The sequence below is a fragment of the Hyla sarda genome, chromosome 2, assembly GCF_029499605.1.
Source record: "Hyla sarda isolate aHylSar1 chromosome 2, aHylSar1.hap1, whole genome shotgun sequence".
NCBI classification, from domain to species: domain Eukaryota; kingdom Metazoa; phylum Chordata; class Amphibia; order Anura; family Hylidae; genus Hyla; species Hyla sarda.
The window spans coordinates 506,296,917-506,322,819 of record NC_079190.1 but is presented as its reverse complement, the minus strand read 5'-3'; the positions used below and the strand labels follow the sequence as shown (position 1 = coordinate 506,322,819).

The 25,903-nt window shown below is 43.8% G+C and overlaps 1 protein-coding gene across 1 annotated transcript in view; it reads left to right on the top strand.

Annotated features, from left to right (window-relative positions):
- Positions 1–25,903, top strand: part of TEX55 (testis expressed 55) — a 58,071-nt gene that overhangs the window by 28,770 nt on the left and 3,398 nt on the right. Inside the window, exons 4-5 of the mRNA XM_056559905.1 lie at positions 933–1,070; positions 4,949–5,011. Of these exons, the coding sequence (XP_056415880.1) occupies positions 933–1,070; positions 4,949–5,011 (201 nt within the window). The remainder of the gene's footprint in view (positions 1–932; positions 1,071–4,948; positions 5,012–25,903) is intronic.

Below are 25,903 nucleotides of genomic sequence, written 5' to 3'. Positions count from 1 at the left end.
ATCAGAAGGAATAGCTATAAGCACCTATAAATACAGAAACTTAAAGGGGTACTCCACTGGAAATCATTTTTTTTTTTTAAATCAACTGGTGCCAGAAAGTTTCTTAAAAACTTAAACTTAAAAATTCTTAATCCTTCCAGTACTTATTAGCTGCTGAATACTACAGAGGAAATTATTTTCTTTTTGGAACACAGAGCTCTCTGCTGACTTCACGAGCACAGTGCTCTCTGCTGACATCTCTGTCCATTTTAAGAACTGTCCAGAGTAGGAGAAAATCTCCATAGCAAACATATGCTGCTCTGGACAGTTCCTAAAATGGACAGAGATGTCAGCAGAGAGCACTGTGCTCGTGATGTCAGCAGAGAGCTCTGTGTTCCAAAAAGAAAACCATTTCCTCTGTAGTATTGAGCAGCTAATAAGTACTGGAAGGATTAAGATTTTTTAATAGAAGTAATTTAAAAATCTGTTTAACTTTCTGGCACCAGTTGATAAAAAAAAAAAAAAGAAATAAAAAAAAAAAAGAAGCCATCCCGCTGGCTTGTTGTGTCGCTTCCTCTGGGGGGCCGGTCTGACCCTAGAATAAATATTCAGATTACATTCACTTACTATAGTGACCATAGAGCTGCTATTGACTCCTGCAACATTGTCTCCAAATTCTGTAGCAGTGTTTCCAAACCAGGGTGCCTCCAGCTGTTGCAAAACTACAACTCCCAGCATGCCCAGACAGCCTTCGGCTGTCTGGGCATGCTGGGAGTTGTAGTTTCACAACAGCTGGAGGCACCCTGGTTTGGAAACACTGTTCTATAGGAAGAAATCCTGCACAACTAAATGATGTCCCCTTCCAGACTATTTGTTCTTAGGTCTTTCCCTTCAGCACCACCTCACCCAATAGTCTGGAATGTTAGTGACTTCATCCCATTATTGTCTCCTAGATGAACGGTGGTAAGGTTCTGATCACTGAGGTAAGTCACCCAGCGGACGCCGCGCCTCCCACGCCTCCGGTCTACGAGGATCCCTTCGATCGTTCTCTGAAGTACATGGAGAAACACAACATCCTGCAAATATTCCAGGTAACATCACAGTCATCCGGCTACAGACTAGAGCCCATCTATCTGTACTGTTTCCTACTGCTTGTGGGTCATACTGTGGAACAATACTGCCCCTTAGTGGTCATATTTATTATTACAGCAGTGCAATATTCCAAAATTATCTTACTAAATCTATCTATCTATCTATCTCATATCTATCTATCTATCTCATATCTCTCTATCTCATATCTATCTATCTATCTATCTATCTATCTATCTAGCAACAGAAGAATGCAGCAGCACACTGCCAGCACAAGGATATAGGTGCAACATGAATATGCAGTTAAAACATGGAGAGCTATACAGCTATGGTGTAATAGATGCAAATGTGAAACTATGAAATAGTGAGGCACTTAGCTCGCAAATTTGTCTCCGCCGGCGGTCAAATAGCTTGGACCGTCCCACCGCGATAAGGTAGCCTCCTGGGACGGACCCTACACTGTGAATATGCCTCTGTGTGAACAGTTCAGTAAGCATGGCAGGATCTGGAACATCCAAGACACCTTATATACACACCTGATAGAGGTGGGTGGGGTGCAAGGCCAACATGGAGGTAGCCCCTCCCCCGTATGTGCAATACAGACAAAGAATAAGTCAGCCAGCACTTTAGTTGATACCAAACTATTATATGGACCTGGCCTACATATCTATCTATCTATCTATCTATCTATCTATCTCATATCTATCTATCTCATATCTATCTATCTATCTCATATCTATCTATCTATCTCTCATATCTATCTATCTCATATCTATCTATCTCATATCTATCTCATATCTATCTATCTCATATCTATCTATCTATCTAACATCCAATGATTCCACAGCACACAGGAGTTTTTCCAAAAAAAGAGAAGGTGATTTATTCCATTCCCAGTGTTACAAAATAGGTGCTACGTTTCAGCAGCCTCTCGCCGCCATTTTAAAGCATGGCGGCGAGAGGCTGCTGAAACGTAGCACCTATTTTGTAACACTGGGAATGGAATAAATCACCTTCTCTTTTTTTGGAAAAACTCCTGTGTGCTGTGGAATCATTGGATGTTATATACTGAAGGAGTCCTTCACCTACACTCTGACCTCTGCGAGCACCTCTTCATTTTTTCATTTGTTTTACATTTTTAAATTTGTAGCTGTGATGTTCTGTTTGGGATTATCTATCTATCTCATATCTATCTATCTCATATCTCTCTATCTATCTCATATCTCTCTATCTCATATCTATCTCATATCTATCTATCTCATATCTCTCTATCTATCTCATATCTATCTATCTATCTCATATCTATCTATCTCATATCTCTCTATCTATCTCATATCTCTCTATCTATCTCATATCTCTCTATCTCATATCTATCTATCTATCTCATATCTATCTATCTCATATCTCTCTATCTATCTCATATCTCTCTATCTATCTCATATCTATCTATCTCATATCTATCTATCTCATATCTCTCTATCTATCTCATATCTCTCTATCTCATATCTCTCTATCTATCTCATATCTATCTATCTATCTATCTATCTCTCTATCTATTTCATATCTATCTATCTATCTCATATCTATCTATCTCATATCTATCTATCTATCTATCTATCTCATATCTATCTTTCTATCTCATATCTATCTTTCTATCTCATATCTATCTCATATCTCTCTATCCATCTCATATCTATCTATCCATCTCATATCTATCTATCTATTTCATATCTATCTATCCATCTCATATCTATCTATCCATCTCATATCTATCTATCCATCTCATATCTATCTCATATCTATCTATCTATCTATCTATCTATCTCATATCTATCTATCTATCTATCTATCTATCTATCTCATATCTATCCATCTCATATCTATCTCATATCTATCTATCTATCTATCTCATATCCATCTATCTCATATCTATCTATTTCATATCTATCTATCTATCTCATATCTATCTATCTCATATCTATCTATCTATCTATCTATCTACCTTATCGCGGTGGGATGGTCCAAGCTATTTGACCACCGGCGGAGACAAATTTGCGAGCTAAGTGCCTCACTATTTCATAGTTTCACATTTGCATCTATTACACCATAGCTGTATAGCTCTCCATGTTTTATCTGCATGTTCATGTTTCACCTATATCCTTGTGCTGGCAGTGTGCTGCTGTATTCTCCTGTTGCTGTATATATAGCCTAGTAGCGTACACCTGTAGGCCAGGTCCGTATAATAGTTTGGTATCAACTAAAGTGCTGGCTGACTTATTCTTTGTCTGTATTGCACATACGGGGGAGGGGCTACCTCCATGTTGGCCTTGCACCCCACCCACCTCTATCAGGTGTGTATATAAGGTGTCTTGGATGTTCCAGATCCTGCCATGCTTACTGAACTGTTCACACAGAGGCATATACACAGTGTAGGGTCCGTCCCAGGAGGCCACCTTATCGCAGTGGGACGGTCCAAGCTATTTGACCGCCGGCGGAGACAAATTTGCGAGCTAAGTGCCTCACTATTTCATAGTTTTACATTTGCATCTATTACACCATAGCTGTATAGCTCTTCATGTTTTATCTGCATGTTCATGTTTCACCTATATCCTTGTGCTGGCAGTGTGCTGCTGTATTCTTTTGTTGCTATCTATCTATCTATCTCATATCTATCTATCTATCTATCTATCTATCTATCTCATATCTATCTATCTATCTCATATCTATCTATATCTCATATCTATCTCTATCATCTATCTATCTATCTCATATCTATCTCTCTATCTATCTATCCATCTCATATCTATCCATCTCATATCTATCTATCTCATATCCATCTATCTATCTAATCTCTTAATAGGGAGTTTACCTGCAGAGGCCCGCCTTTCACTAGCAGATGTACCTAGAATATAGTCCATATGTGGTACAGTGCAGCCAGTAGAGAAATTGTATCTGTGGTTCATTCTTAAAGGGGTACTCCGTCCCTAGACATCTTATTGCTATCCAAAGGGTTGTCTGCTGCATGGAGCAAACTTCTCTCTGTGCCTGATAGTGGGCGATACAGGGGCCGGAGTAAAGTGACAGCATGGCCCGCCCCCTCGTGACGTAATGTCCTGCCCCCTCGTGACATCATGTCGCCACGACCCCTTCCATAAACTTGCATTGAGGGGGCGGGCCGTGACATCAGGAGGGGGCGGAGGAGGGACTCACTATACTCCGGCCCCTGTATCACCCGTCATCAAGCACGGAGAGAAGTTCGCTCCATGCAGCAGATGATAGGGTGCTGCAGTAGAGATCGTGGGACCCCCGCGATCAAACATTTTATCCCCTATCCTTTGGACAGGAGATAAGATGTCTAAGGGCAGAATACCCCTTTAAGGGCCATCTGCTGTGTATGGAGCCGTTCATCTTCTAGGAGTATAGATAAGAGTTTCCTGGGATATCAGTACATGCCCATCTAGAATGGATCTTCTACATCATGTAAAACCCAGACAAACCCCATCACAATAGACACAGCTCTATATAATCAGTCAGGGTGCTCCCAGTTTACTCTTTACCTGTGAATTATGTTCTCTGTTGGAGAGTAAAGGGGGATACACAAAAATCTTAGACCCCACAGTACAACCTACTAGGAGAAAGCGGTTTAATCCCTATTCGCCTTGTAAGCCGTGTTCTGCCATCTTTTACCATCGGTCTGCGCCCCCTTGTGGTCTCTGCTGGAAATGACTTTGTTTGAGAAGTTCAGAGCTGGGGCCTACAGCAGTGAAGTATTCGTCCTGTTATAAGAGTAACGTTGCTTTCTAGAATGTGAAAACTGTTCAGTATAATCCATAACTTTTCTTTCCTCAACATCTTCATTTTGTCTTGGATTTTTTATTAGGAGATCACTGAAGATATTGTGTTCGAAAAACCAGAGGATCCACTAGGGTTTATGCTCGAAAAGGTGAATTATTAGTCCCAAATTCAATCATATTATAAACCATACACTAAGAATAACATGTCCAGCCAAATAAAAATATCATTAACACTACCCACTACCTGTACAAGAATATAACTACTATAATACTGCTCCTATGTACAAGAATATAACTACTATAATACTGCTCCTATATACAAGAATATAACTACTATAATACTGCCTCCTATAGACAAGAATATAACTACTATAATACTGCTCCTATATACAAGAATATAACTACTATAATACTGCTCCTATATACAAGAATATAACTACTATAATACTGCACCTATATACAAGAATATAACTACTATAATACTGCTCCTATATACAAGAATATAACTACTATAAAAATCTAAGTGGAGAGAGGTGAGTGGCACCAGTGACTAGACTCCCTAAGTAACAGCCTATTCGTGGAGGTGTTGTCTTGGAGCTTCAGGTATACAAAATCTCTGGGGGTGCAGGTATAAATTCGGTAGTCCATAAATATGAATAAGAGAAGAAGAAATGAAGATACCGCACTCACCCACTGTATGTACTTGAAGATGTAGATTTATTCAGATCCTTGGAGATGGATCCGTAAGGTGGAGGACATGGAGGGGGATGAACGCCTGGCGTTCATCCCCCTCCATGTCCTCCACCTTACGGATCCATCTCCAAGGATCTGAATAAATCTACATCTTCAAGTACATACAGTGGGTGAGTGCGGTATCTTCATTTCTTCTTCTCTTATTCATATAACTACTATAATACTGCTCCTATATACAAGAATATAACTACTATAATACTGCTCCTATATACAAGAATATAACTACTATAATACTACTCCTATATACAAGAATATAACTACTATAATACTGCCTCCTAGCTGTGAGGTTGTGTGTCTGTGGTTCTCCTCATGTCTTGAGAAAGCCCAGGGCGGGGCCACTCTGGGCGGGGAAGCTCCCCAAGCAAGGCCCAGGCTTCTCGGCCTACACTGGATGAAAACTCCAATGCTCTTTCTGATATGGAGGTAAATCCTAAAGTGGATTTTCCACAAAGAAGTCCTCAGCATGGAAGCACTGCAAGTGCAAAGGAAGAAAGTAAAGACATGGATGTGAGTAAAGTAAAGAAAGAAGCAGCAAGTGTATGTGAGTGTGATATTATACAGTCGGCCGGCCAAGGCTCTCAGCTTGGTGAACAACCAAGAGACTCCAAGAAAGAAACCTCTGTAAGAGACCCAGAGTCTGCTATTCCAGGCCATGATGGTGCACAGGAGCTGGGGCAGAGTGGATCATATGCAGCAGGTGTGCAGCTCCACTCTCCAGCACAGAGACACAGGAGGACATCTCTGGAGAGACAAACACTGCAAGAGAACCTTCAGAAACAAGATGTGGTCTCCAGCATGACCCGCTCAGGCCGCACCAGATCCCAGGCCAGAGACCTTGATACAGCTGCTCATGGGTCTGATACATTCAAGGAGCCTCAGAGACTGCCCAAACCCCACCAGCAGGGCAAAGAGACCGCCCGGGCACCAGAGCTACAGCTGGCGGAGGAGATCCCTGCTCTGGTGAGGAGGATGGAGGAGCTCAAGCACCTGAAGGGTATGCTGCACATGCAGATTGACTCAGTGTATATGCTAAAGGCTGCAAATCCCCAGTATAAGACTCTACATGATAAGAGACTGTACACACTCAGCATTGAGCTCGCAGATATTGTAAAGGAGATGGACTGTATACTGGTAAAGATGGGGCCACTGGCAGAGACGTATAAGAACCAGGAACGATTCTCCAACTACAGGCTGAACTTTGAAGCAGACTCCAAACCTGATATAGAACCGGACATCACCCCGGAGGAGCCCCAGCAAGGGACAAGACCCCTCATACAGCCGGCACGGTTCTCTTTCCAGGATGGGGACATATGCAAGTATGGCGAGGAACAACAGCCACAGGAACCTGCAGCTGGGCCTGAGCAGGAGCAGAGACCAACAGAGGCACCACAAGTCCCAGAAGTCCCAGTACATCAGCAGGACATTGGACTTTTACCAGTGTATGAAGGTGATGGGGTGATGGAGCAGAGCACTAATGTTGGGGCACGGACTGGGGGTGTGGATTGTGATAATGTTGGGGCACGGACTGGGGGTGCGGACTGTGATGTTCCTGAGGGGTCGGTGGCTGGAGGGGGTGCACAATCTGTGTGGGGTGTTGTGTCTGATGATGATATAGAGGTGGATGGGACAGGTGTTATTGTACAAAATACTGTGCAGGATTTCCCCCCTTTACCCACAAGCACAGCAAATGTGGCAGGGCCCCCTAGAGTAGACCCCAACCCTGTAAGACAGGACGCAGGTACCCGCCAGGTTCCTCCTAGAAATGCCTGGAGCCGTGGTGCTCCATCCTTCACCTCCAGCGCCAATTACACTGGCCAGGCATTTAAAAGGAGGAATGTTGTGCGATTCCGGCACAGAGGTGCCAAGGAGGACCTTCCGGATAGGAGGTTTGTGGTGAGGGAGCTCCTGTGCCACCAGATGGGGTTTGTGCCAGCGGACATCTTGGCAGTAATAAACCTACCAGATAGACAGGGCTATGATGTCAGCTTTAAGCTCATGTCTAATCTGGATAGGTTCTGGTCCAACTTCCCCAGATTCAGAGACAAGGATGGATGGAGTAAATTCAGTTTTATTCCCATATCCAAGCCAGATACCGTCATCATAAACATCATCTTCTGGAATGAAGCTGTTCCTCCCCAGGACATTGTGGTGTGGCTCCGCAGACATTGTGACCTGGTGTCTGATCTCACCAAGAACAGAGATGATGACGGTATCTGGACTGGAGGGTGGAAGGTCCTGGTGAAGCTGCGCCAACATGGGAACATCACACAACATCTGCCCAACTCCTTCTTCATTGGGAGGGAAAAGGGCGTTTGTTTCTACCCTGGTCAGCCCAGAAAGTGCTTTAAATGTGGTAAACCTGGCCATCTGGCAAATACATGTACAGTGGTAAAATGTAATCTATGTGGGGAAACTGGTCACCTAAGTGCTGACTGCCAGAACATCAGGTGCAATCTCTGTGGTGAGATCGGTCACCCTCACCGGGACTGTCCCAATGCCTGGCACAACATCTGCCGGGAGCTTCCTGATGAGGACCTTGTGGCGGGGGCAGAGGCTGTAGAGGAGGAGATTTTGATATCTGGGTCTATATTAACAAGACAGGAGGTCCAGCCAGACTTGGGTAACACCGCACCAACACCTCAGCAGTTAGAAAACACACAAGGTGGAATGGAGGTTGTCCCACAGGACCAGCAGCAACCGGGGGTATCCTCTTCTGTATCCCCATCTGCATCTGAGGAAAGTAAGGCCCAGAAAATTAAAAGAAGGAAAAAAGACACCTCATCCCGCAGGCCAGAGAGAGAGTATACCACCAGTCAGAAAAAGGTCAACAATGGGGCAGGAGTAATGGTCGTGTCCAACAGATACGAGGTTCTGTCAGAGTTTGACGGTGATTTAGACACAGAGTTAAAAAGAATAGAGGACGAATGTGATGATGACACAAGGGACCAACCCCCAATAAAAAGAAAACCCCAGACTGTAAAAGCTAATGCAGAGTCAGACATGGAGACAGGTGGTGGACAGCGGGACTCAGATTCTGACTTGTGATGATGGGCGTCAGGTCTCTGCTCTTCTTGTACTATCTTATCATGGCTGGGTTTACTTTAAAACTTGCTTCAAGTAATGTGAACAGTATTAAAGTGAAGAGGACACGGCACATAGTTTATGACCATCTTAGATATCTGGACAGAGATGTCATCTTCTTACAGGAGACACGCCTGACTACACTGGGGCACCTACGTGAGGCTGAGAGGGAATGGACGTCTGGTCCCTCTTTCTGGTCACTGGCTGTGGAGCCTTATGCCGGGGTGGCCATATTGTTTACCACCAGGGATGTGACAATACATAGGATGACAGAGGTCATCATGGGAAGGTGTCTGATCCTTGAGGTCACTATACATGGTAGAAGGCTCCGGCTCATAAATATCTATGGCCCGCAGACAGTGACAGAAAGGGTCCAGTTGTTTAATGATGTCAAGCCATATCTGTTTACAGCTGTCCCTGTTATAATGGCCGGGGATTTCAATGTCACTAGGACTTCAGGTGACAGGTCCTCAGGTAGAGCGGTGGCCAGGGACTCAAAAGTCCTTAATAACATGATCTTGCAGTCCGGGTTAAGTGATGTCTTTACACGGGGCGGTAGAAAGCCAAAATTTACATACACATGTTCTGACAGGAGCAGTAGGATTGACATGGCGTTTGTGAGTCCTGCAGAAATGGTTAGTGAGATGTGTGAGAAAGTTGTCCCATATTCAGATCATATGGCCTTGGTTTTCTGTTTAGGAGCCACTAAGCGCCCAGATATTGGTAGGGGGCTATGGAAGCTCAACTCTAGTATGTTGGAGGATGACTATGTTCAGACATGTGTTCATTCCTTCATGCAGAGTCAGCTAGAGCGGGTGGACTTCTATGATGATATGGCCGCCTGGTGGGAGGATGTCAAGGATGAGATCAGAACCCTCTTAAAGAGACTGTCCTTTAAAAAGGGGAGGAGTAAGTATGGCCAGTATCTCAAGCTGCGCAAAGAATTGGAGTCACTATATTCGGCGGGTGGGGACCAACAAAGGATAGACCAGCTGAAATCTGAGATAAGGCAGTATCAGTACAGCAGGTATACCTCCCTGGTTCTTGAAAGGGATTATGGGTCCTTAGGGTCTCCTGATCCCTTTGAGAATTGCCGGGAGCGGGTGGCAAATAAATCTGTCACCGGTCTCACTGACTCCCAGGGTGTTTTGCAGGAATCTCGGGAGGGTATCCTGGGGGTGGTGAGATCGTACTATGCTGACTTGTTTCAGAGGAAGGTTTTGGATAGAGACAAGATGACCCAATTCTTGGAGACAACTCCGCTCCCTGATACTAATGATTTGGACTTTTCTCCTTTGACAGCAGAATTGACGGTGGCAGAGGTCAAAGAGGCCATTGATAAGTTACATCTGAAGAAGGCACCAGGTCCGGATGGGATAACAGCAGAATTCTATAAGACATTCAGAGACCTCTTGGCCCCAATCCTCGTGGATGTTTACACAAATTGTCTAGAAAGTCACCTGATGCCTCCATCCATGAGAGTGTCCTCGCTGATTCTGCTGTCTAAAGGTAAAGAGCCGAGTGACATCAAGAACTGGAGGCCAATTGCCCTCTTGAATGTCGACAGGAAGATTCTGGCAAAAATCCTGTTTTCTAGGTTAGTTTGTCTGTCCCCGGCACTGTTGGCAGGCTGTCAGTATGGCACAGTAAAAGGGCGGAACATCTCTGGGGCAGTGATCTCCATAAGGGAGATGTTTGAGAGATGTAAAGCCCTGAGGTGTGGGAGATATGTTGTCAGTCTTGACCAGGCTAAAGCCTTTGACAGAGTAGATCACGAGTATCTATGGGCCACTTTGTCAAAGTACGGTATTCCGGGACAATTCATCGATTGGCTGAAGACTTTGTATTGTGAGGCCGAGAGCTTTCCTCTGATCAATGGTTGGCAGGGTGACACCTTCAGGGTTGAGGCGGGGGTGAGACAAGGTTGCCCACTGAGTCCGCTGCTGTATGTATTTGCCTTAGATCCGTTTCTGAGGTCACTGCAGGAGTGTGGTTTTCAGGGGGTGCCGGTCCCCCACTCCCTGCCCCTGAGTGTTGTTGCCTATGCGGATGATGTGACTGTAGTGATATCTGAGCCTCGTGAGGTGGAGATGTTGTCTATGGCCATCAGAAGTTACTCGGAGGCCTCAGGGTCTCTGGTCAACTTTGAGAAGAGTCAAGCTCTCTGGATATCTGATTCTGATCCAGACTTTGATCTGCCCCAATTTGTGAGAGCCTCCTCCTATATTAAAATCCTAGGGGTCAAATTTGGGAGGGACGATAATGCCAAACTAAATTGGGAAGAGAAGTTGGAAGCCGGAAATGCAAAGGTTCAGCGATGGAAGAACTGGAGGCTGACCTATAGAGAAAGGGTTACAATGTTGAAGACTTACCTGGTCCCCGTCTTCTTGTATGTCTCTGTCGTTTTTCCTTTGCCAGAATGTTTCTCCGCTCGGCTCTTTAGCCTGTTCTTCCAGATGTTTTGGGGGAACAGGTTGAACCCAATAAAAAGAGGGATCACCTACCTACAGAGGAGAGAGGGTGGGTTGGATATGCTGAATCCAAGGGTGTTCTTTGACTCCATGTTTCTAAAAGTTAATTTTGGTTGCATGGACTCAAACAACAGCTCCCTGTGGGCGAATAGTATCAGGGACTGGATATTGCCTTTTGCAGAGTCTTGGGTGCGAGGCGGCAGTCTCAAGAGGGGGAGATGGACGCGTGACTACCTCCCCCCGTACCTGGAATACGGGCTCAGATGTCTGAAGAGATGGCGCATTGAGAAGTCCTATATAGAGTGTAAGACCCGTAAGGACCTGTATGTCATGGTGTGTAGGACGTTCTTCTATTTACAGCCAGCTCTGAAGGACTGTACATCCGCCATCTTACAGGACAGTCTGAGACTCCTGAATAGTGTTAGGCTCCCGAAAAAATTTCATGACATCGCCTGGCTGTCCTTACACGGCAAACTATTTGTCAGGGGGAATTTAAGATATCTGAGTCTGTCAGATCGCAAGTGTCCCTTGGGGTGTCAGGAGGAGGAGACCATGACACATTTTATATTGGAGTGTTGGGGAGGGCGACACATATGGCAGGCGATATCCAGGAAGCTTAAGATCCTGAGACTACAGACCCTAAAATACCCTGAAATTATATATGGTGTAACATCTAGTGTGAGGGACATTGACCGGGAGACGTTATATCTGATCATCACCGTCATAAAATACTATCACTGGCACACCAGAACCCGCGTGTCCATGTACAGTGAACCCTTCCATGATAGGAGAGCAGTGGACCTGATCATGTCAGAACTGAGGTGGATCAAATGTTTGGAGGTCAGGAAGGATGGGAAAAATCGTTCATTATGGAGGAATGTACATATAGAATAATATTCACCTTCATGATGTTTTTGTGTTGTTATTTATTTATTTTCTCTTTAATGCAAGTGTATGATATATAATACGTGATTATTGTTTTCATTTAGTTTTTGTGGTCGAATGTACTGTAATATTTCTGTTTTTTTTTTACTAATAAAAATTGCCTCCTATATACAAGAATATAACTACTATAATACTGCTCCTATATACAAGAATATAACTACTATAATACTGCTCCTATATACAAGAATATAACTACTATAATACTGCTCCTATATACAAGAATATAACTACTATAATACTGCCTCCTATATACAAGAATATAACTACTATAATACTGCTCCTATATACAAGAATATAACTACTATAATACTGCCTCCTATATACAAGAATATAACTACTATAATACTGCCTCCTATATACAAGAATATAACTACTATAATACTGCTCTTATATACAAGAATATAACTACTATAATACTGCCTCCTATATACAAGAATATAACTACTATAATACTGCTCCTATATACAAGAATATAACTACTATAATACTGCTCCTATATACAAGAATATAACTACTATAATACTGCTCCTATATACAAGAATATAACTACTATAATACTGCCTCCTATATACAAGAATATAACTACTATAATACTGCTCCTATATACAAGAATATAACTACTATAATACTGCTCCTATATACAAGAATATAACTACTATAATACTGCCTCCTATATACAAGAATATAACTACTATAATACTGCTCCTATATACAAGAATATAACTACTATAATACTGCCTCCTATATACAAGAATATAACTACTATAATACTGCCTCCTATATACAAGAATATAACTACTATACTACTGCTCCTATATACAAGAATATAACTACTATAATACTGCTCCTATATACAAGAATATAACTACTATAATACTGCTCCTATATACAAGAATATAACTACTATAATACTGCCTCCTATATACAAGAATATAACTACTATAATACTGCTCCTATATACAAGAATATAACTACTATAATACTGCCTCCTATATACAAGAATATAACTACTATAATAATGCTCCTATATTCAAGAATATAACTACTATAATACTGCCTCCTATATACAAGAATATAACTACTATAATACTGCCTCCTATATACAAGAATATAACTACTATAATACTGCCTCCTATATACAAGAATATAACTACTATAATACTGCCTCCTATATACAAGAATATAACTACTATAATACTGCTCCTATATACAAGAATATAACTACTATAATACTGCTCCTATATACAAGAATATAACTACTATAATACTGCTCCTATATACAAGAATATAACTACTATAATACTGCTCCTATATACAAGAATATAACTACTATAATACTGCTCCTATATACAAGAATATAACTACTATAATACTACTCCTATATACAAGAATATAACTACTATAATACTGCTCCTATATACAAGAATATATCTACTATAATACTGCTCCTATATACAAGAATATAACTACTATAATACTGCCCCTATATACAAGAATATAACTACTATAATAATGCTCCTATATTCAAGAATATAACTACTATAATACTGCCTCCTATATACAAGAATATAACTACTATAATACTGCCTCCTATATACAAGAATATAACTACTATAATACTGCCTCCTATATACAAGAATATAACTACTATAATACTGCCTCCTATATACAAGAATATAACTACTATAATACTGCTCCTATATACAAGAATATAACTACTATAATACTGCTCCTATATACAAGAATATAACTACTATAATACTGCTCCTATATACAAGAATATAACTACTATAATACTGCTCCTATATACAAGAATATAACTACTATAATACTGCTCCTATATACAAGAATATAACTACTATAATACTACTCCTATATACAAGAATATAACTACTATAATACTGCTCCTATATACAAGAATATAACTACTATAATACTGCCTCCTAGCTGTGAGGTTGTGTGTCTGTGGTTCTCCTCATGTCTTGAGAAAGCCCAGGGCGGGGCCACTCTGGGCGGGGAAGCTCCCCAAGCAAGGCCCAGGCTTCTCGGCCTACACTGGGGGAAAACTCTCAGTCTGTTTCTGATGTGGATGGAAATCCTAAAGTTCTTTTTGTACAAAGATGTACTCAGCATGGAAGCACTGCAAGTGCAAAGAAAGAAGATAAAGACATGGATGTAAGTAAAGTAAAGAAGACAGCAGCAGCAAGTGTATGTGAGACACGTGATGTTTTACAGTCGGCCGGCCAAGGCTCACAGTGTGTGGAACAACCAAGCGACTCCCAGAGAGATACCTCTGTAAGAGACCACAAGTCTGCAGTTCAAGGCCATGTTGGTGCACAGGAGGTGAGGGGATCACATGTTGGTGCACAGGAGGTGAGGGGATCACATGTTGATGCACAGGAGGTGAGGGGATCACATGTTGGTGCACAGGAGGTGAGGGGATCACATGTTGGTGCACAGGAGGTGAGGGGATCACATGTTGGTGCACAGGAGGTGAGGGGATCAAATGTTGGTGCACAGGAGGTGAGGGGATCACATGATGGTGCACAGGAGGTGAGGGGATCACATGTTGGTGCACAGGAGGTGAGGGGATCACATGTTGGTGCACAGGAGGTGAGGGGATCACATGTTGATGCACAGGAGGTGAGGGGATCACATGTTGGTGCACAGGAGGTGAGGGGATCACATGTTGGTGCACAGGAGGTGAGGGGATCACATGTTGGTGCACAGGAGGTGAGGGGATCAAATGTTGGTGCACAGGAGGTGAGGGGATCACATGATGGTGCACAGGAGGTGAGGGGATCACATGTTGGTGCACAGGAGGTGAGGGGATCACATGTTGGTGCACAGGAGGTGAGGGGATCACAGGCAGCAGGTGTGCAGCTCCACTCTCCAGCACAGAGACACAGGAGGACATCTCTGGAGAGACAGACACTACAGGAGAACCTGCAGAAACAAGATGTGGTCTCCAGCATGACCCGCTCAGGCCGCACCAGATCCCAGGCCGGAGGAAACACTGGTGAGGGGTCTATGGAGGTGACACCAGGAAAAGCTGTGGTGAAGTCTGCTGGTGTTTCTAAAGTTGTTCCTGCTCCAGTCCCTGATACAGTGGCTCATGGGTCTGATTTATTCAAGGAGCCTCAGAGAGTGTCCAGACCCCAACAACAGGGCAAAGAGACCACCCGGGCACCAGAGCTACAGTTGGCGGAGGAGATCCCAGCTCTGGTGAGGAGGATGGAGGAGCTCAAACACCTGAAGAGTATGCTGCAGATGCAGATAGACTCTGTATACATGCTGAAGACAGCGAATCCCCAGTATAAAGCTCTGCATGATAAGAGACTGTACACACTCAGCATAGAGCTGGCTGACATTGTGAAGGAGATGGACTGTATCCTGGAAAAGTTGGGGCCACTGGCAGAGACCTATAAGAACCAGGAACGATTTTCTCACTACCATCTGAACTTTGATGCAGACCCCAGACCTGATGTGGAACCGGACATCACCCCGGATGAGCCCCAGCAAGGGACAAGACCCCTGATACAGCCGACACGTTTCTCGTTTCAGGATGGGGACATATGCAAGCATGGCGAGGACCAACAGCCACAGGAACCTGCAGCTGGGCTTGAGCAGGAGCTGGGAACTCTGAGACCAACAGAGGCACCACAAGTCCCAGTTCATCAAGAGGACACTGGACATTTTGAAGGTGATGGGGTAATGGAGCAGAGCTCTAATGTTGGGGCACGGACTGGGGGTGAGGACTGTGATGATGTTGGGGCACGGACTGGGGGTGCGGACTGTGATGTTCCTGAGGGGTCGGTGGCTGGAGGGGGTGCACAATCTGTGTGGGGTGTAATGTCTGATAATGATATAGAGGTGGATGGGACAGGAGTTATTGTACAAAATAATGTGCAAGATTTCCCCCCTTTACCCACAAGTACAGCAGATGTGGCAGGGCCCCCTAGAGTAGACCCCAATCCTGTAAGACAGGACGCAGGTACCCGCCAGGTTCCTCCCAGAAATGCCTGGAGCCGTGGTGCTCCATCCTTCGCCTCCAGAGCCAATTACACTGGCCAGGCATTTAAAAGGAGGAACGTGGTGCGATTCCGGCACAGAGGTGCCAAGGAGGACCTTCCGGATAGGAGGTTTGTGGTGAGGGAGCTCCTGTGCCATCAGATGGGGTTTGTGCCAGCGGACATCTTGGCTGTAATAAACCTTCCAGATAGACAGGGCTATGATGTCAGGTTTAAGCTCATGTCTAATCTGGATAGGTTCTGGTCCAACTTCCCCAGGTTCAGAGACACAGAGGGTTGGAATAAATTCAGTTTTATTCCCATATCCAAGCCAGATACCGTTATCATCAACATCATCTTCTGGAATGAAGCTGTTCCCCCCCCAGGACATTGTGGTGTGGCTCCGCAGACATTGTGACCTGGTGTCTGATCTCAACAAGAACAGAGATGATGACGGTATCTGGACTGGAGGGTGGAAGGTCCTGGTGAAGCTGCGCCAACATGGGAACATCACCCAACATCTGCCCAACTCCTTCTTTATTGGCAGAGAGAAGGGCGTTTGCTTCTACCCTGGTCAGCCAAGAAAGTGCTTGAAATGTGGTAAACCTGGCCATCTGGCAAACACCTGTACTGTGGTAAAATGTAACCTGTGCGGACTGCCAAAACATCAGGTGTAATCTCTGTGGTGAGATCGGTCACCCTCACCGGGACTGTCCCAATGCCTGGCACAACATCTGCCGGGAGCTTCCTGATGAGGACCTTGTGGCGGGGGCAGAGGCTGTAGAGGAGAAGGCTTTAATATCAGGCCCTATACTGACCAGACAGGAGGTTCAGCCAGATGTGAGTAACACTGCACCAACACCTCAGCAGTTAGAGAGCACACAGGGGGACATGGAGGTTGTCACACGAGAACAACAGCAGCCGGGGGTATCCACTTCCATATCTCCTTCTGTATCTGAAGAAAATAAAACCCAGCAAATAAAAAGAAGAAAAAAAGACAAGTCGTCCCGCAGGCCTGACAGTGAGTATAGCACTGGCCAAAGTGTAAAGAAAAAGGTTAATAATGGAGCAGGAGTGATGGTGGTGTCCAACAGATTTGATGTTTTATCAGAGTCTGATGGTGATTTGGACACTGAGTTTAAAAGAATAGAGAATGACTGTGATGGTGACCCAAGGGACCAACCCCCAATAAAAAGGAAACCTCAGACTGTAAAAGATAATGTAGAGTCAGACATGGAGACAGGAGGTGGACAGCGGGACTCAGACTCTGACTTGTAATGATGGGGATCAGGTCTCTGCTCTTCTTCTTGTACTATCTTATCATGGCTGGGTTTACTTTAAAACTTGCTTCAAGTAATGTTAACAACATTAAAGTGAGGAGGAAGCGGCACATAGTCTATGATCATCTTAGATATCTGGACAGGGATGTCATCTTCTTACAGGAGACGCGCCTGACTACACTGGGGTATTTACGTGAGGCTGAGAGGGAATGGACGTCTGGTCCCTCTTTCTGGTCACTGGCTGTGGAGCCTTATGCCGGGGTGGCCATACTGTTCACCACCAGGGAAGTGACAGTACATAGGATGACAGAGGTCATCATGGGAAGGTGTCTGATCCTGGAGGTCACTATACGTGGTAGAAGGCTCCGGCTGATAAATATATATGGCCCACAGACAGTGACAGAAAGGGTCCAGCTATTTAATGAGGTAAAACCATTTCTATTTACATCTGTTCCTGTAGTCATGGCCGGAGATTTTAATGTCACTAGGACATCAGGTGACAGGTCCTCAGGTAGAGCGGTGGCCAGGGACTCCAGGGTCCTTAATAACATCATCATGCAGGCCGGTCTGAGTGACGTCTTCACGCAGGGTGGAAGGAAACCAAAACTAACATATTCTTGTTCTGACAAGAGCAGTAGGATTGACATGGCATTCGTGAGTCCTGCAGAAATGGTTAGTGACAGAAATGAGAAAAAACTGTCCCTTATTCAGACCATATGGCATTATCTTTCTGTCTTGGTTCCACCAAGCGCCCAGACATTGGTAGAGGACTCTGGAAGCTTAATTCTAGTCTTCTGGAGGATATTCATGTTCAGGGCGGTATTCATTCCCTTATACAGAATCAGCTAGAGCGGGTGGACTTCTATGATGATATGGCCGCCTGGTAAGGATGAGATCAGAACCCTCTTAAAGAGACTGTCCTTTATAAAGGGGAGGAGTAAGTATGGCCAGTATCTCAAGCTGTGGAAAGAATTGGAGTCACTATATTCGGCGGGTGGGGACCAACAAAGCATAGACCGGCTGAAATCTGAGATAAGGCAGTATCAGTACAGTAGGTATACCTCCCTGGTTCTTGAACGGGATTATGGGTCCTTAGGGTCTCCTGATCCCTTTGAGAATTGCCGGGAGCGGGTGGCAAATAAATCTGTCACCGGTCTCACTGACTCCCAGGGTGTTTTGCAGGAATCTCGGGAGGGTATCCTGGGGGTGGTGAGATCGTACTATGCTGACTTGTTTCAGAGGAAGGTTTTGGATAGAGACAAGATGACCCAATTCTTGGAGACAACTCCGCTCCCTGATACTAATGATTTGGACTTTTCTCCTTTGACAGCAGAATTGACGGTGGCAGAGGTCAAAGAGGCCATTGATAAGTTACATCTGAAGAAGGCACCAGGTCCAGATGGGATAACAGCAGAATTCTATAAGACATTCAGAGACCTCTTGGCCCCAATCCTCGTGGATGTTTATACAAATTGTCTAGAAAGTCACCTGATGCCTCCATCCATGAGAGTGTCCTCGCTGATTCTGCTGTCTAAAGGTAAAGAGCCGAGTGACATCAAGAACTGCAGGCCAATTGCCCTCTTGAATGTCGACAGGAAGATTCTGGCAAAAATCCTGTTTTCTGGGTTAGTTTGTCTGTCCCCGGCACTGTTGGCAGGCTGTCAGTATGGCACAGTAAAAGGGCGGAACATCTCTGGGGCAGTGATCTCCATAAGGGAGATGTTTGAGAGATGTAAAGCCCTGAGGTGTGGGAGATATGTTGTGAGTCTTGACCAGGCTAAAGCCTTTGACAGAGTAGATCATGAGTATCTATGGGCCACTTTGTCAAAGTATGGTATTCCGGGACAATTCATCGATTGGCTGAAGACTTTGTATTGTGAGGCCGAGAGCTTTCCTCTGATCAATGGTTGGCAGGGTGACACCTTTAGGGTTGAGGCGGGGGTGAGACAAGGTTGCCCACTGAGTCCGCTGCTGTATGTATTTGCCTTAGACCCATTTCTGAGGTCACTGCAGGAGTGTGGTTTTCAGGGGGTGCCGGTCCCCCACTGCTTGCCCCTGAGTGTTGTTGCCTATGCGGATGATGTGACTGTAGTGATATCTGAGCCTCGTGAGGTGGAGATGTTGTCTATGGCCATCAGAAGTTACTCGGAGGCCTCAGGGTCTCTGGTCAACCTTGAGAAGAGTCAAGCTCTCTGGATATCAGATACTGATCCAGACTTTGATCTTCCCCTATTTGTGAGAGCCTCCTCCTATATTAAAATCCTAGGGGTCAAATTCGGGAGGGACGATAACGCCAGACTAAATTGGGAAGAGAAGTTGGAAATCGGAAATGCAAAGGTTCAGCGATGGAAGAACTGGAGGCTGACCTATAGAGAAAGGGTTAAAATGTTGAAGACTTACCTGGTCCCCGTCTTCTTGTATGTCTCTGTCGTTTTTCCTTTGCCAGAATCTTTCTCCGCTCGGCTCTTTAGTCTGTTCTTCCAAATGTTTTGGGGGAACAGGTTGAACCCAATAAAAAGAGGGATCACCTACCTACAGAGGAGAGAGGGTGGGCTGGATATGCTGAATCCAAGGGTGTTCTTTGACTCCATGTTTCTAAAAGTTAATTTTGGTTGCCTGGACTCAAACAACAGCTCCCTGTGGGCGAATAGTATCAGGGACTGGATATTGCCTTTTGCAGAGTCTTGGGTCCGAGGCGGCAGTCTCAAGAGGGGGAGATGGACGCGTGACTACCTCCCCCCGTACCTGGAATACGGGCTCAGATGTCTGAAGAGATGGCGCATTGAGAAGATTACCGTATTTATCGGGGTATACCACGCACCGGCCTATAACACGCACCCTCATTTTACCAAGGATATTTGGGTAAAAAAAGTTTTTTACCCAAATATCCATGGTAAAATGACGGTGCGTGTGTGTGCATGTATACCCCGATATACCCCCAGGAAAGGCAGGGGGAGAGAGGCCGTCGCTGCCCGCTTCTCTCCCCCTGCCTTTCCTGGGGTCTAGAGCGCTGCTGTCGGCCCTTTTCACCCCCTGATTATCGGCGCCGCTGCCCGTTCTGTCCCCCTGACTGTCAGTGCCGGCGCCGATAGCCAGGGGGAGAGAAGCGGCGCCGACAGCCAGGGGGAGAGAAGGGGCAGCGGCACCCATTGCCGGCGCCGCTGCCCCGCTGCCTCCCCCCATCCCCGGTGGCATAATTACCTGAGTCGGGTCCGCGCTGCTGCAGGCCTCCGTCGTGCGTCCCCAGCGTCGTTGCTATGCACGGCGCGGCGCTCTGACGTCATGCGCCGCGCCGTGCATAGCAACGACGCCGGGGACGCACGACGGAGGCCTGCAGCAGCGCGGACCCGACTCAGGTAATTATGCCACCGGGGATGGGGGGAGGCAACGGGGCAGCGGCGCCGGCAATGGGTGCCGCTGCCCCTTCTCTCCCCCTGGCTGTCGGCGCCACTTCTCTCCCCCTGGCTATCGGCGCCGGCACTGACAGTCAGGGGGACAGAACGGGCAGCGGCGCCGATAATCAGGGGGTGAAAAGGGCCGACAGCAGCGCTCTAGACCCCAGGAAAGGCAGGGGGAGAGAAGCGGGCAGCGACGGCCTCTCTCCCCCTGCCTTTCCTGGGGGTGTATCGGCGTATAACACGCACACAGACTTTAGGCTAAAAATTTTTGCCTAAAAAGTGCGTGTTATACACCGATAAATACGGTATATAGAGAGCAAGTCCCGTAAGGACCTTTCTGTCAGTGTGTGTAGGACATTCTTTTGTTTACAGCCAGCTCTGAAGGACTGCACGACCGCCATCCTACAGGACAGTCTGAGGCTCCTGAATAGTGTGAGGCTACCCATAAAGTTCCATGACATCGCCTGGCTATCCTTACATGGTAAATTGTTTGTGAAGGGGAATTTAAAATACCTGAGTGTGTCTGATCGTGTGTGAGTCCCCTGGGGTGTCAGGAGGAGGAGACAATGGCGCATTTTATATCAGAGTGCTGGGGAGGGCGACATATATGGCAGACGATATCCAGGAAGCTGAAGATCCCGAGACTACAGAACCTAAAATACCCAGAAATCATCTACGGTGTAACATGTAATGTAAGTGACATTGACCGGGAGACCTTATATTTGATCATTACCATCATTAAGTATTATCACTGGCACACCAGAACCCGCGTCTCCATGTTTAGTGAACCATTTCATGATAGAAGAGCAGTAGACCTGATCCTGACGGAACTGAGGTGGACAAAGAGTTTGGAGGTCAGGAGGGATAGGCAGGACCTTAAATTATGGAGGAATGTGTATATAGATTAAGTTTTACCTTTATGATGCTTTTGTGTTGTTATTTATTTTTCTTCACCTTTATAGACAATAGTGTATCCCTAAGTTATCATTATTAAGTTTCTTTTGTAAAGAAGAGTATGATGTTTAATACTTGATTATTGTTGTTTTGGTAGTTTTGGTCGGAAGTACTGTAATTTCTCTGTTTTGTTTTTTACTAATAAAAATTGCCTCCTATATACAAGAATGTAACTACTATAATACTGCTCCTATATACAAGAATATAACTACAATAATACTGCTCCTATATACAAGAATATAACTACTATAATACTGCTCCTATATACAAGAATGTAACTACTATAATACTGCTCCTATATACAAGAATATAACTACAATAATACTGCTCCTATATACAAGAATATAACTACTATAATACTGCTCCTATATACAAGAATATAACTACTATAATACTGCTCCTATATACAAGGATATAACTACTATAATACTGTCTCCTATATACAAGAATATAACTACTATAATACTTCCTCCTATATACAAGAATATAACTACTATAATACTGCCCCAATATACAAGAATATAACTACTATAATACTGCCTCCTATATACAAGAATATAACTACTATAATACTGCCTCCTATATACAAGAATATAACTACTATAATACTGCCTCCTATATACAAGAATATAACTACTATAATACTGCCTCCTATATATAAGAATATAATTACTATAATGCTGCTCCTATATACAAGAATATAACTACTATAATACTGCCTCCTATCTAGAATCATGGCTGTAAATGTCGGCACCCCTGAAATTTTTCTAGGAAATGTTGTATTTCTCACAGGAAAGGATTGCAGTAACACATGTTTTGCTATACACATGTTTATTCCCTTTGTGTGTATTGGAACTAAACCAAAAAAGGAGGAAAAAAAGCAAATTGGACATAATGTCACCAAACTCCAAAAATGCTCCGGACACAATTATTGGTGCCTTAACTTAATATTTGGTTGCACACCCTTTGGAAAAAAATAAGTGAAATCAGTGTCTTCCTATAACCATCAATAAGCTTCTTACACCTCTCAGCCGGAAGGTTGGACCACTCTTCCTATAACCATCAATAAGCTTCTTACACCTCTCAGCCGGAATGTTGGACTCTTCCTTTACAAACTGCTCCAGGTCTCTCTTATTCGATGGCGCCTTTTCCCAACAGTAATTATAAGATCTCTCCACAGGGGATCAATAGGATTTAGATCTGGACTCATTGCTGACACTTCAGAACTCTCCAGCGCTTTGTTGTCATCCATTTCTGGGGCTTTTAGACGTATGTTTGGGGTCATTGTCCTGCTGGAAGACCCAAGATCTCGGACACAAACCCAGCTTTCTGACACTGGGCTGTACAGTGCGACCCAAAATCCATTGGTAATCCTCAGATTTCATGATGTCTTGTACATATTCAAGGCTCCCAGTGCCAGAGGCAGCAAAACAACCAAAAACATCACTGACCTCCACCATATCTCACTGTAGGTACTGTGTTCTTTTCTTTGTAGGCTTCATTCCGTTTTCGGTAAACAGTAGAATGATGTGATTTACCAAAAAGCTCTATCTTGGTATCATCTGTCCACAAGACGTTTTCCCAGAAGTATTTTGGTTACTCAAGTTCATTTTGGTAAAATGTAGTCTTGCTTTTTTATGTCTCTGTGTCAGCAGTGGGGTCCTCCTGGGTCTCCTCCATAGTGGGATCCTCCTGGTTCTCCTCCATAGTGGGGTCCTCCTGGGTCTCCTCCATAGTGGGGTCCTCCTGGGTCTCCTCCATAGTGCGGTTCTCCTGGGTCTCCTCCATAGTGGGGTCCTCCTTGGTCTCCTCCATAGTGGGGTCCTCCAGGGTCTCCTTCATAGTGGGGTCCTCCAGGGTCTCCTGCCATAGCATTTCATTTCATTTAAATGTCGGTGGATAGTTCGCGCTGACACTGATGCTCCCTGAGCCTGCAGGACAGCTTGAATATCTTTGGAACTTGTTTGGGGCTGCTTATCCACCATCCGGACTATCCTTTGGTGACACCTTTCATAAATTTTTCTCTTCCGTCCACGCCCAGGGAGATTATCTACAGGGCCATGGGTTGTAAACTTCTTGATAATGTTGCGCACTGTGGACAAATCTAGATCTCTGGAGATGGACTTGTAACCTTGAGATTGTTGATATTTTTCCACAATTTTGGTTCCCAAGTCCTCAGACAGTTCTCTTCTCCTCTTTCTGTTGTCCATGCTTAGTGTGGCACACACAGACACACAATGCAAAGACTAAGTGAACTTCTCTCCTTTTTATCTGCTTTCAGGTGTGATTTTTATATTGCTCACACCTGTTACTTGCCCCCAGGTGAGTATAAAGGAACATCACATGCTTGAAACAATCTTATTTATCCACAATTTTGAAAGGTGCCAATAATTTTGTCCAGACCATTTTTGGAGTTTGGTGACATTATGTCCAATTTGCTTTTTTTCCCCTCCTTTTTTTGGTTTAGTTCCAATACACACAAAGGGAATAAACATGTGTATAGCAAAACATGTGTTACTGCAATCCTTTCCTGTGAGAAATACTTCATTTTCAGGCCATGACTGTACAAGAATATAACTACTATCATATATCTACTATATTACTGCTCCCCTTTGTACAAGAATATAACTGTCATATTACATGTACAAAAACTACACACAAGTACTATAATATTATATGTGGTTGTAATTACTTTGTAAACTCCACATTGTATTAGAATACCGCCACTTGTGCTGTTCTGTAGTGTTATCCCCGCGGAGTGCCTCTATAATCTCTGCCTTTCCTGTGTGTAATCAAGGCTTTTCCCTGCAGTTTATATCCAGAGAGGAGACCAAAGTCAATATTAGTGAGTGCAGAGAGAGAGATATTACCACCCTGAAGCCGCTCTGGTTGGGCAGATTCTGCAGGAATAAATTATATTGATCGCTGCGTTAATCTCTGGGCTGTTTTGCCGGCACTAATGAGACTCTGGTTACGCCGCTCCACCGCCATTACCTCGCACCTCTAATGCAAATATCAATAAAACGAGCGGCAGAATACATAAAGCTGCGCTACATACGCCTCTTATTGTTTCTACTGCTAAACAACCTCAATATGTAGTCACAAGGACATTATTGCAATCTGCAGAACACACATTATAAACCAGGCAGGGTAATAAAGGACTGACATTACAGCAGCACAAACTGCTACAGAGCGCGCGCGTACCGGGAATGAGACCGCAACATAATAATAAGGGCGAAGAGCGAAAAACACAACTGATATATGAAAACATACTGGAGTGTACCAGAGGATTAGAACTAAATAACTGCAAAGAAATTCAAATATGTGTTACAGTTCAGCCTGTTGTGCATAGGAGCAGTATTATAGTAGTTATATTCTTGTATATAGGAGGCAGTATTATAGTAGTTATATTCTTATATATAGGAGGCAGTATTATAGTAGTTATATTCTTGTATATAGGAGGCAGTATTATAGTAGTTATATTCTTGTATATAGGAGCAGTATTATAGTAGTTATATTCTTGTATATAGGAGGCAGTATTATAGTAGTTATATTCTTGTATATAGGAGGCAGTATTATAGTAGTAATATTCTTGTATATAGGAGCAGTATTATAGTAGTTATATTCTTGTATATAGGAGCAGTATTATAGTAGTTATATTCTTGTATATAGGAGCAGTATTATAGTAGTTATATTCTTGTATATAGGAGCAGTATTATAGTAGTTATATTCTTGTATATAGGAGCAGTATTATAGTAGTTATATTCTTGTATATAGGAGCAGTATTATAGTAGTTATATTCTTGCATATAGGAGCAGTATTATAGTAGTTATATTCCTGTATATAGGAGCAGTATTATAGTAGTTATATTCTTGTATATAGGAGCAGTATTATAGTAGTTATATTCTTGTATATAGGAGCAGTATTATAGTAGTTATATTCTTGTATATAGGAGCAGTATTATAGTAGTTATATTCTTGTATATAGGAGCAGTATTATAGTAGTTATATTCTTGTATATAGGAGTAGTATTATAGTAGTTATATTCTTGTATATAGGAGCAGTATTATAGTAGTTATATTCTTGTATATAGGAGCAGTATTATAGCAGTTATATTCTTGTATATAGAAGGTAGTATTATAGTAGTTAT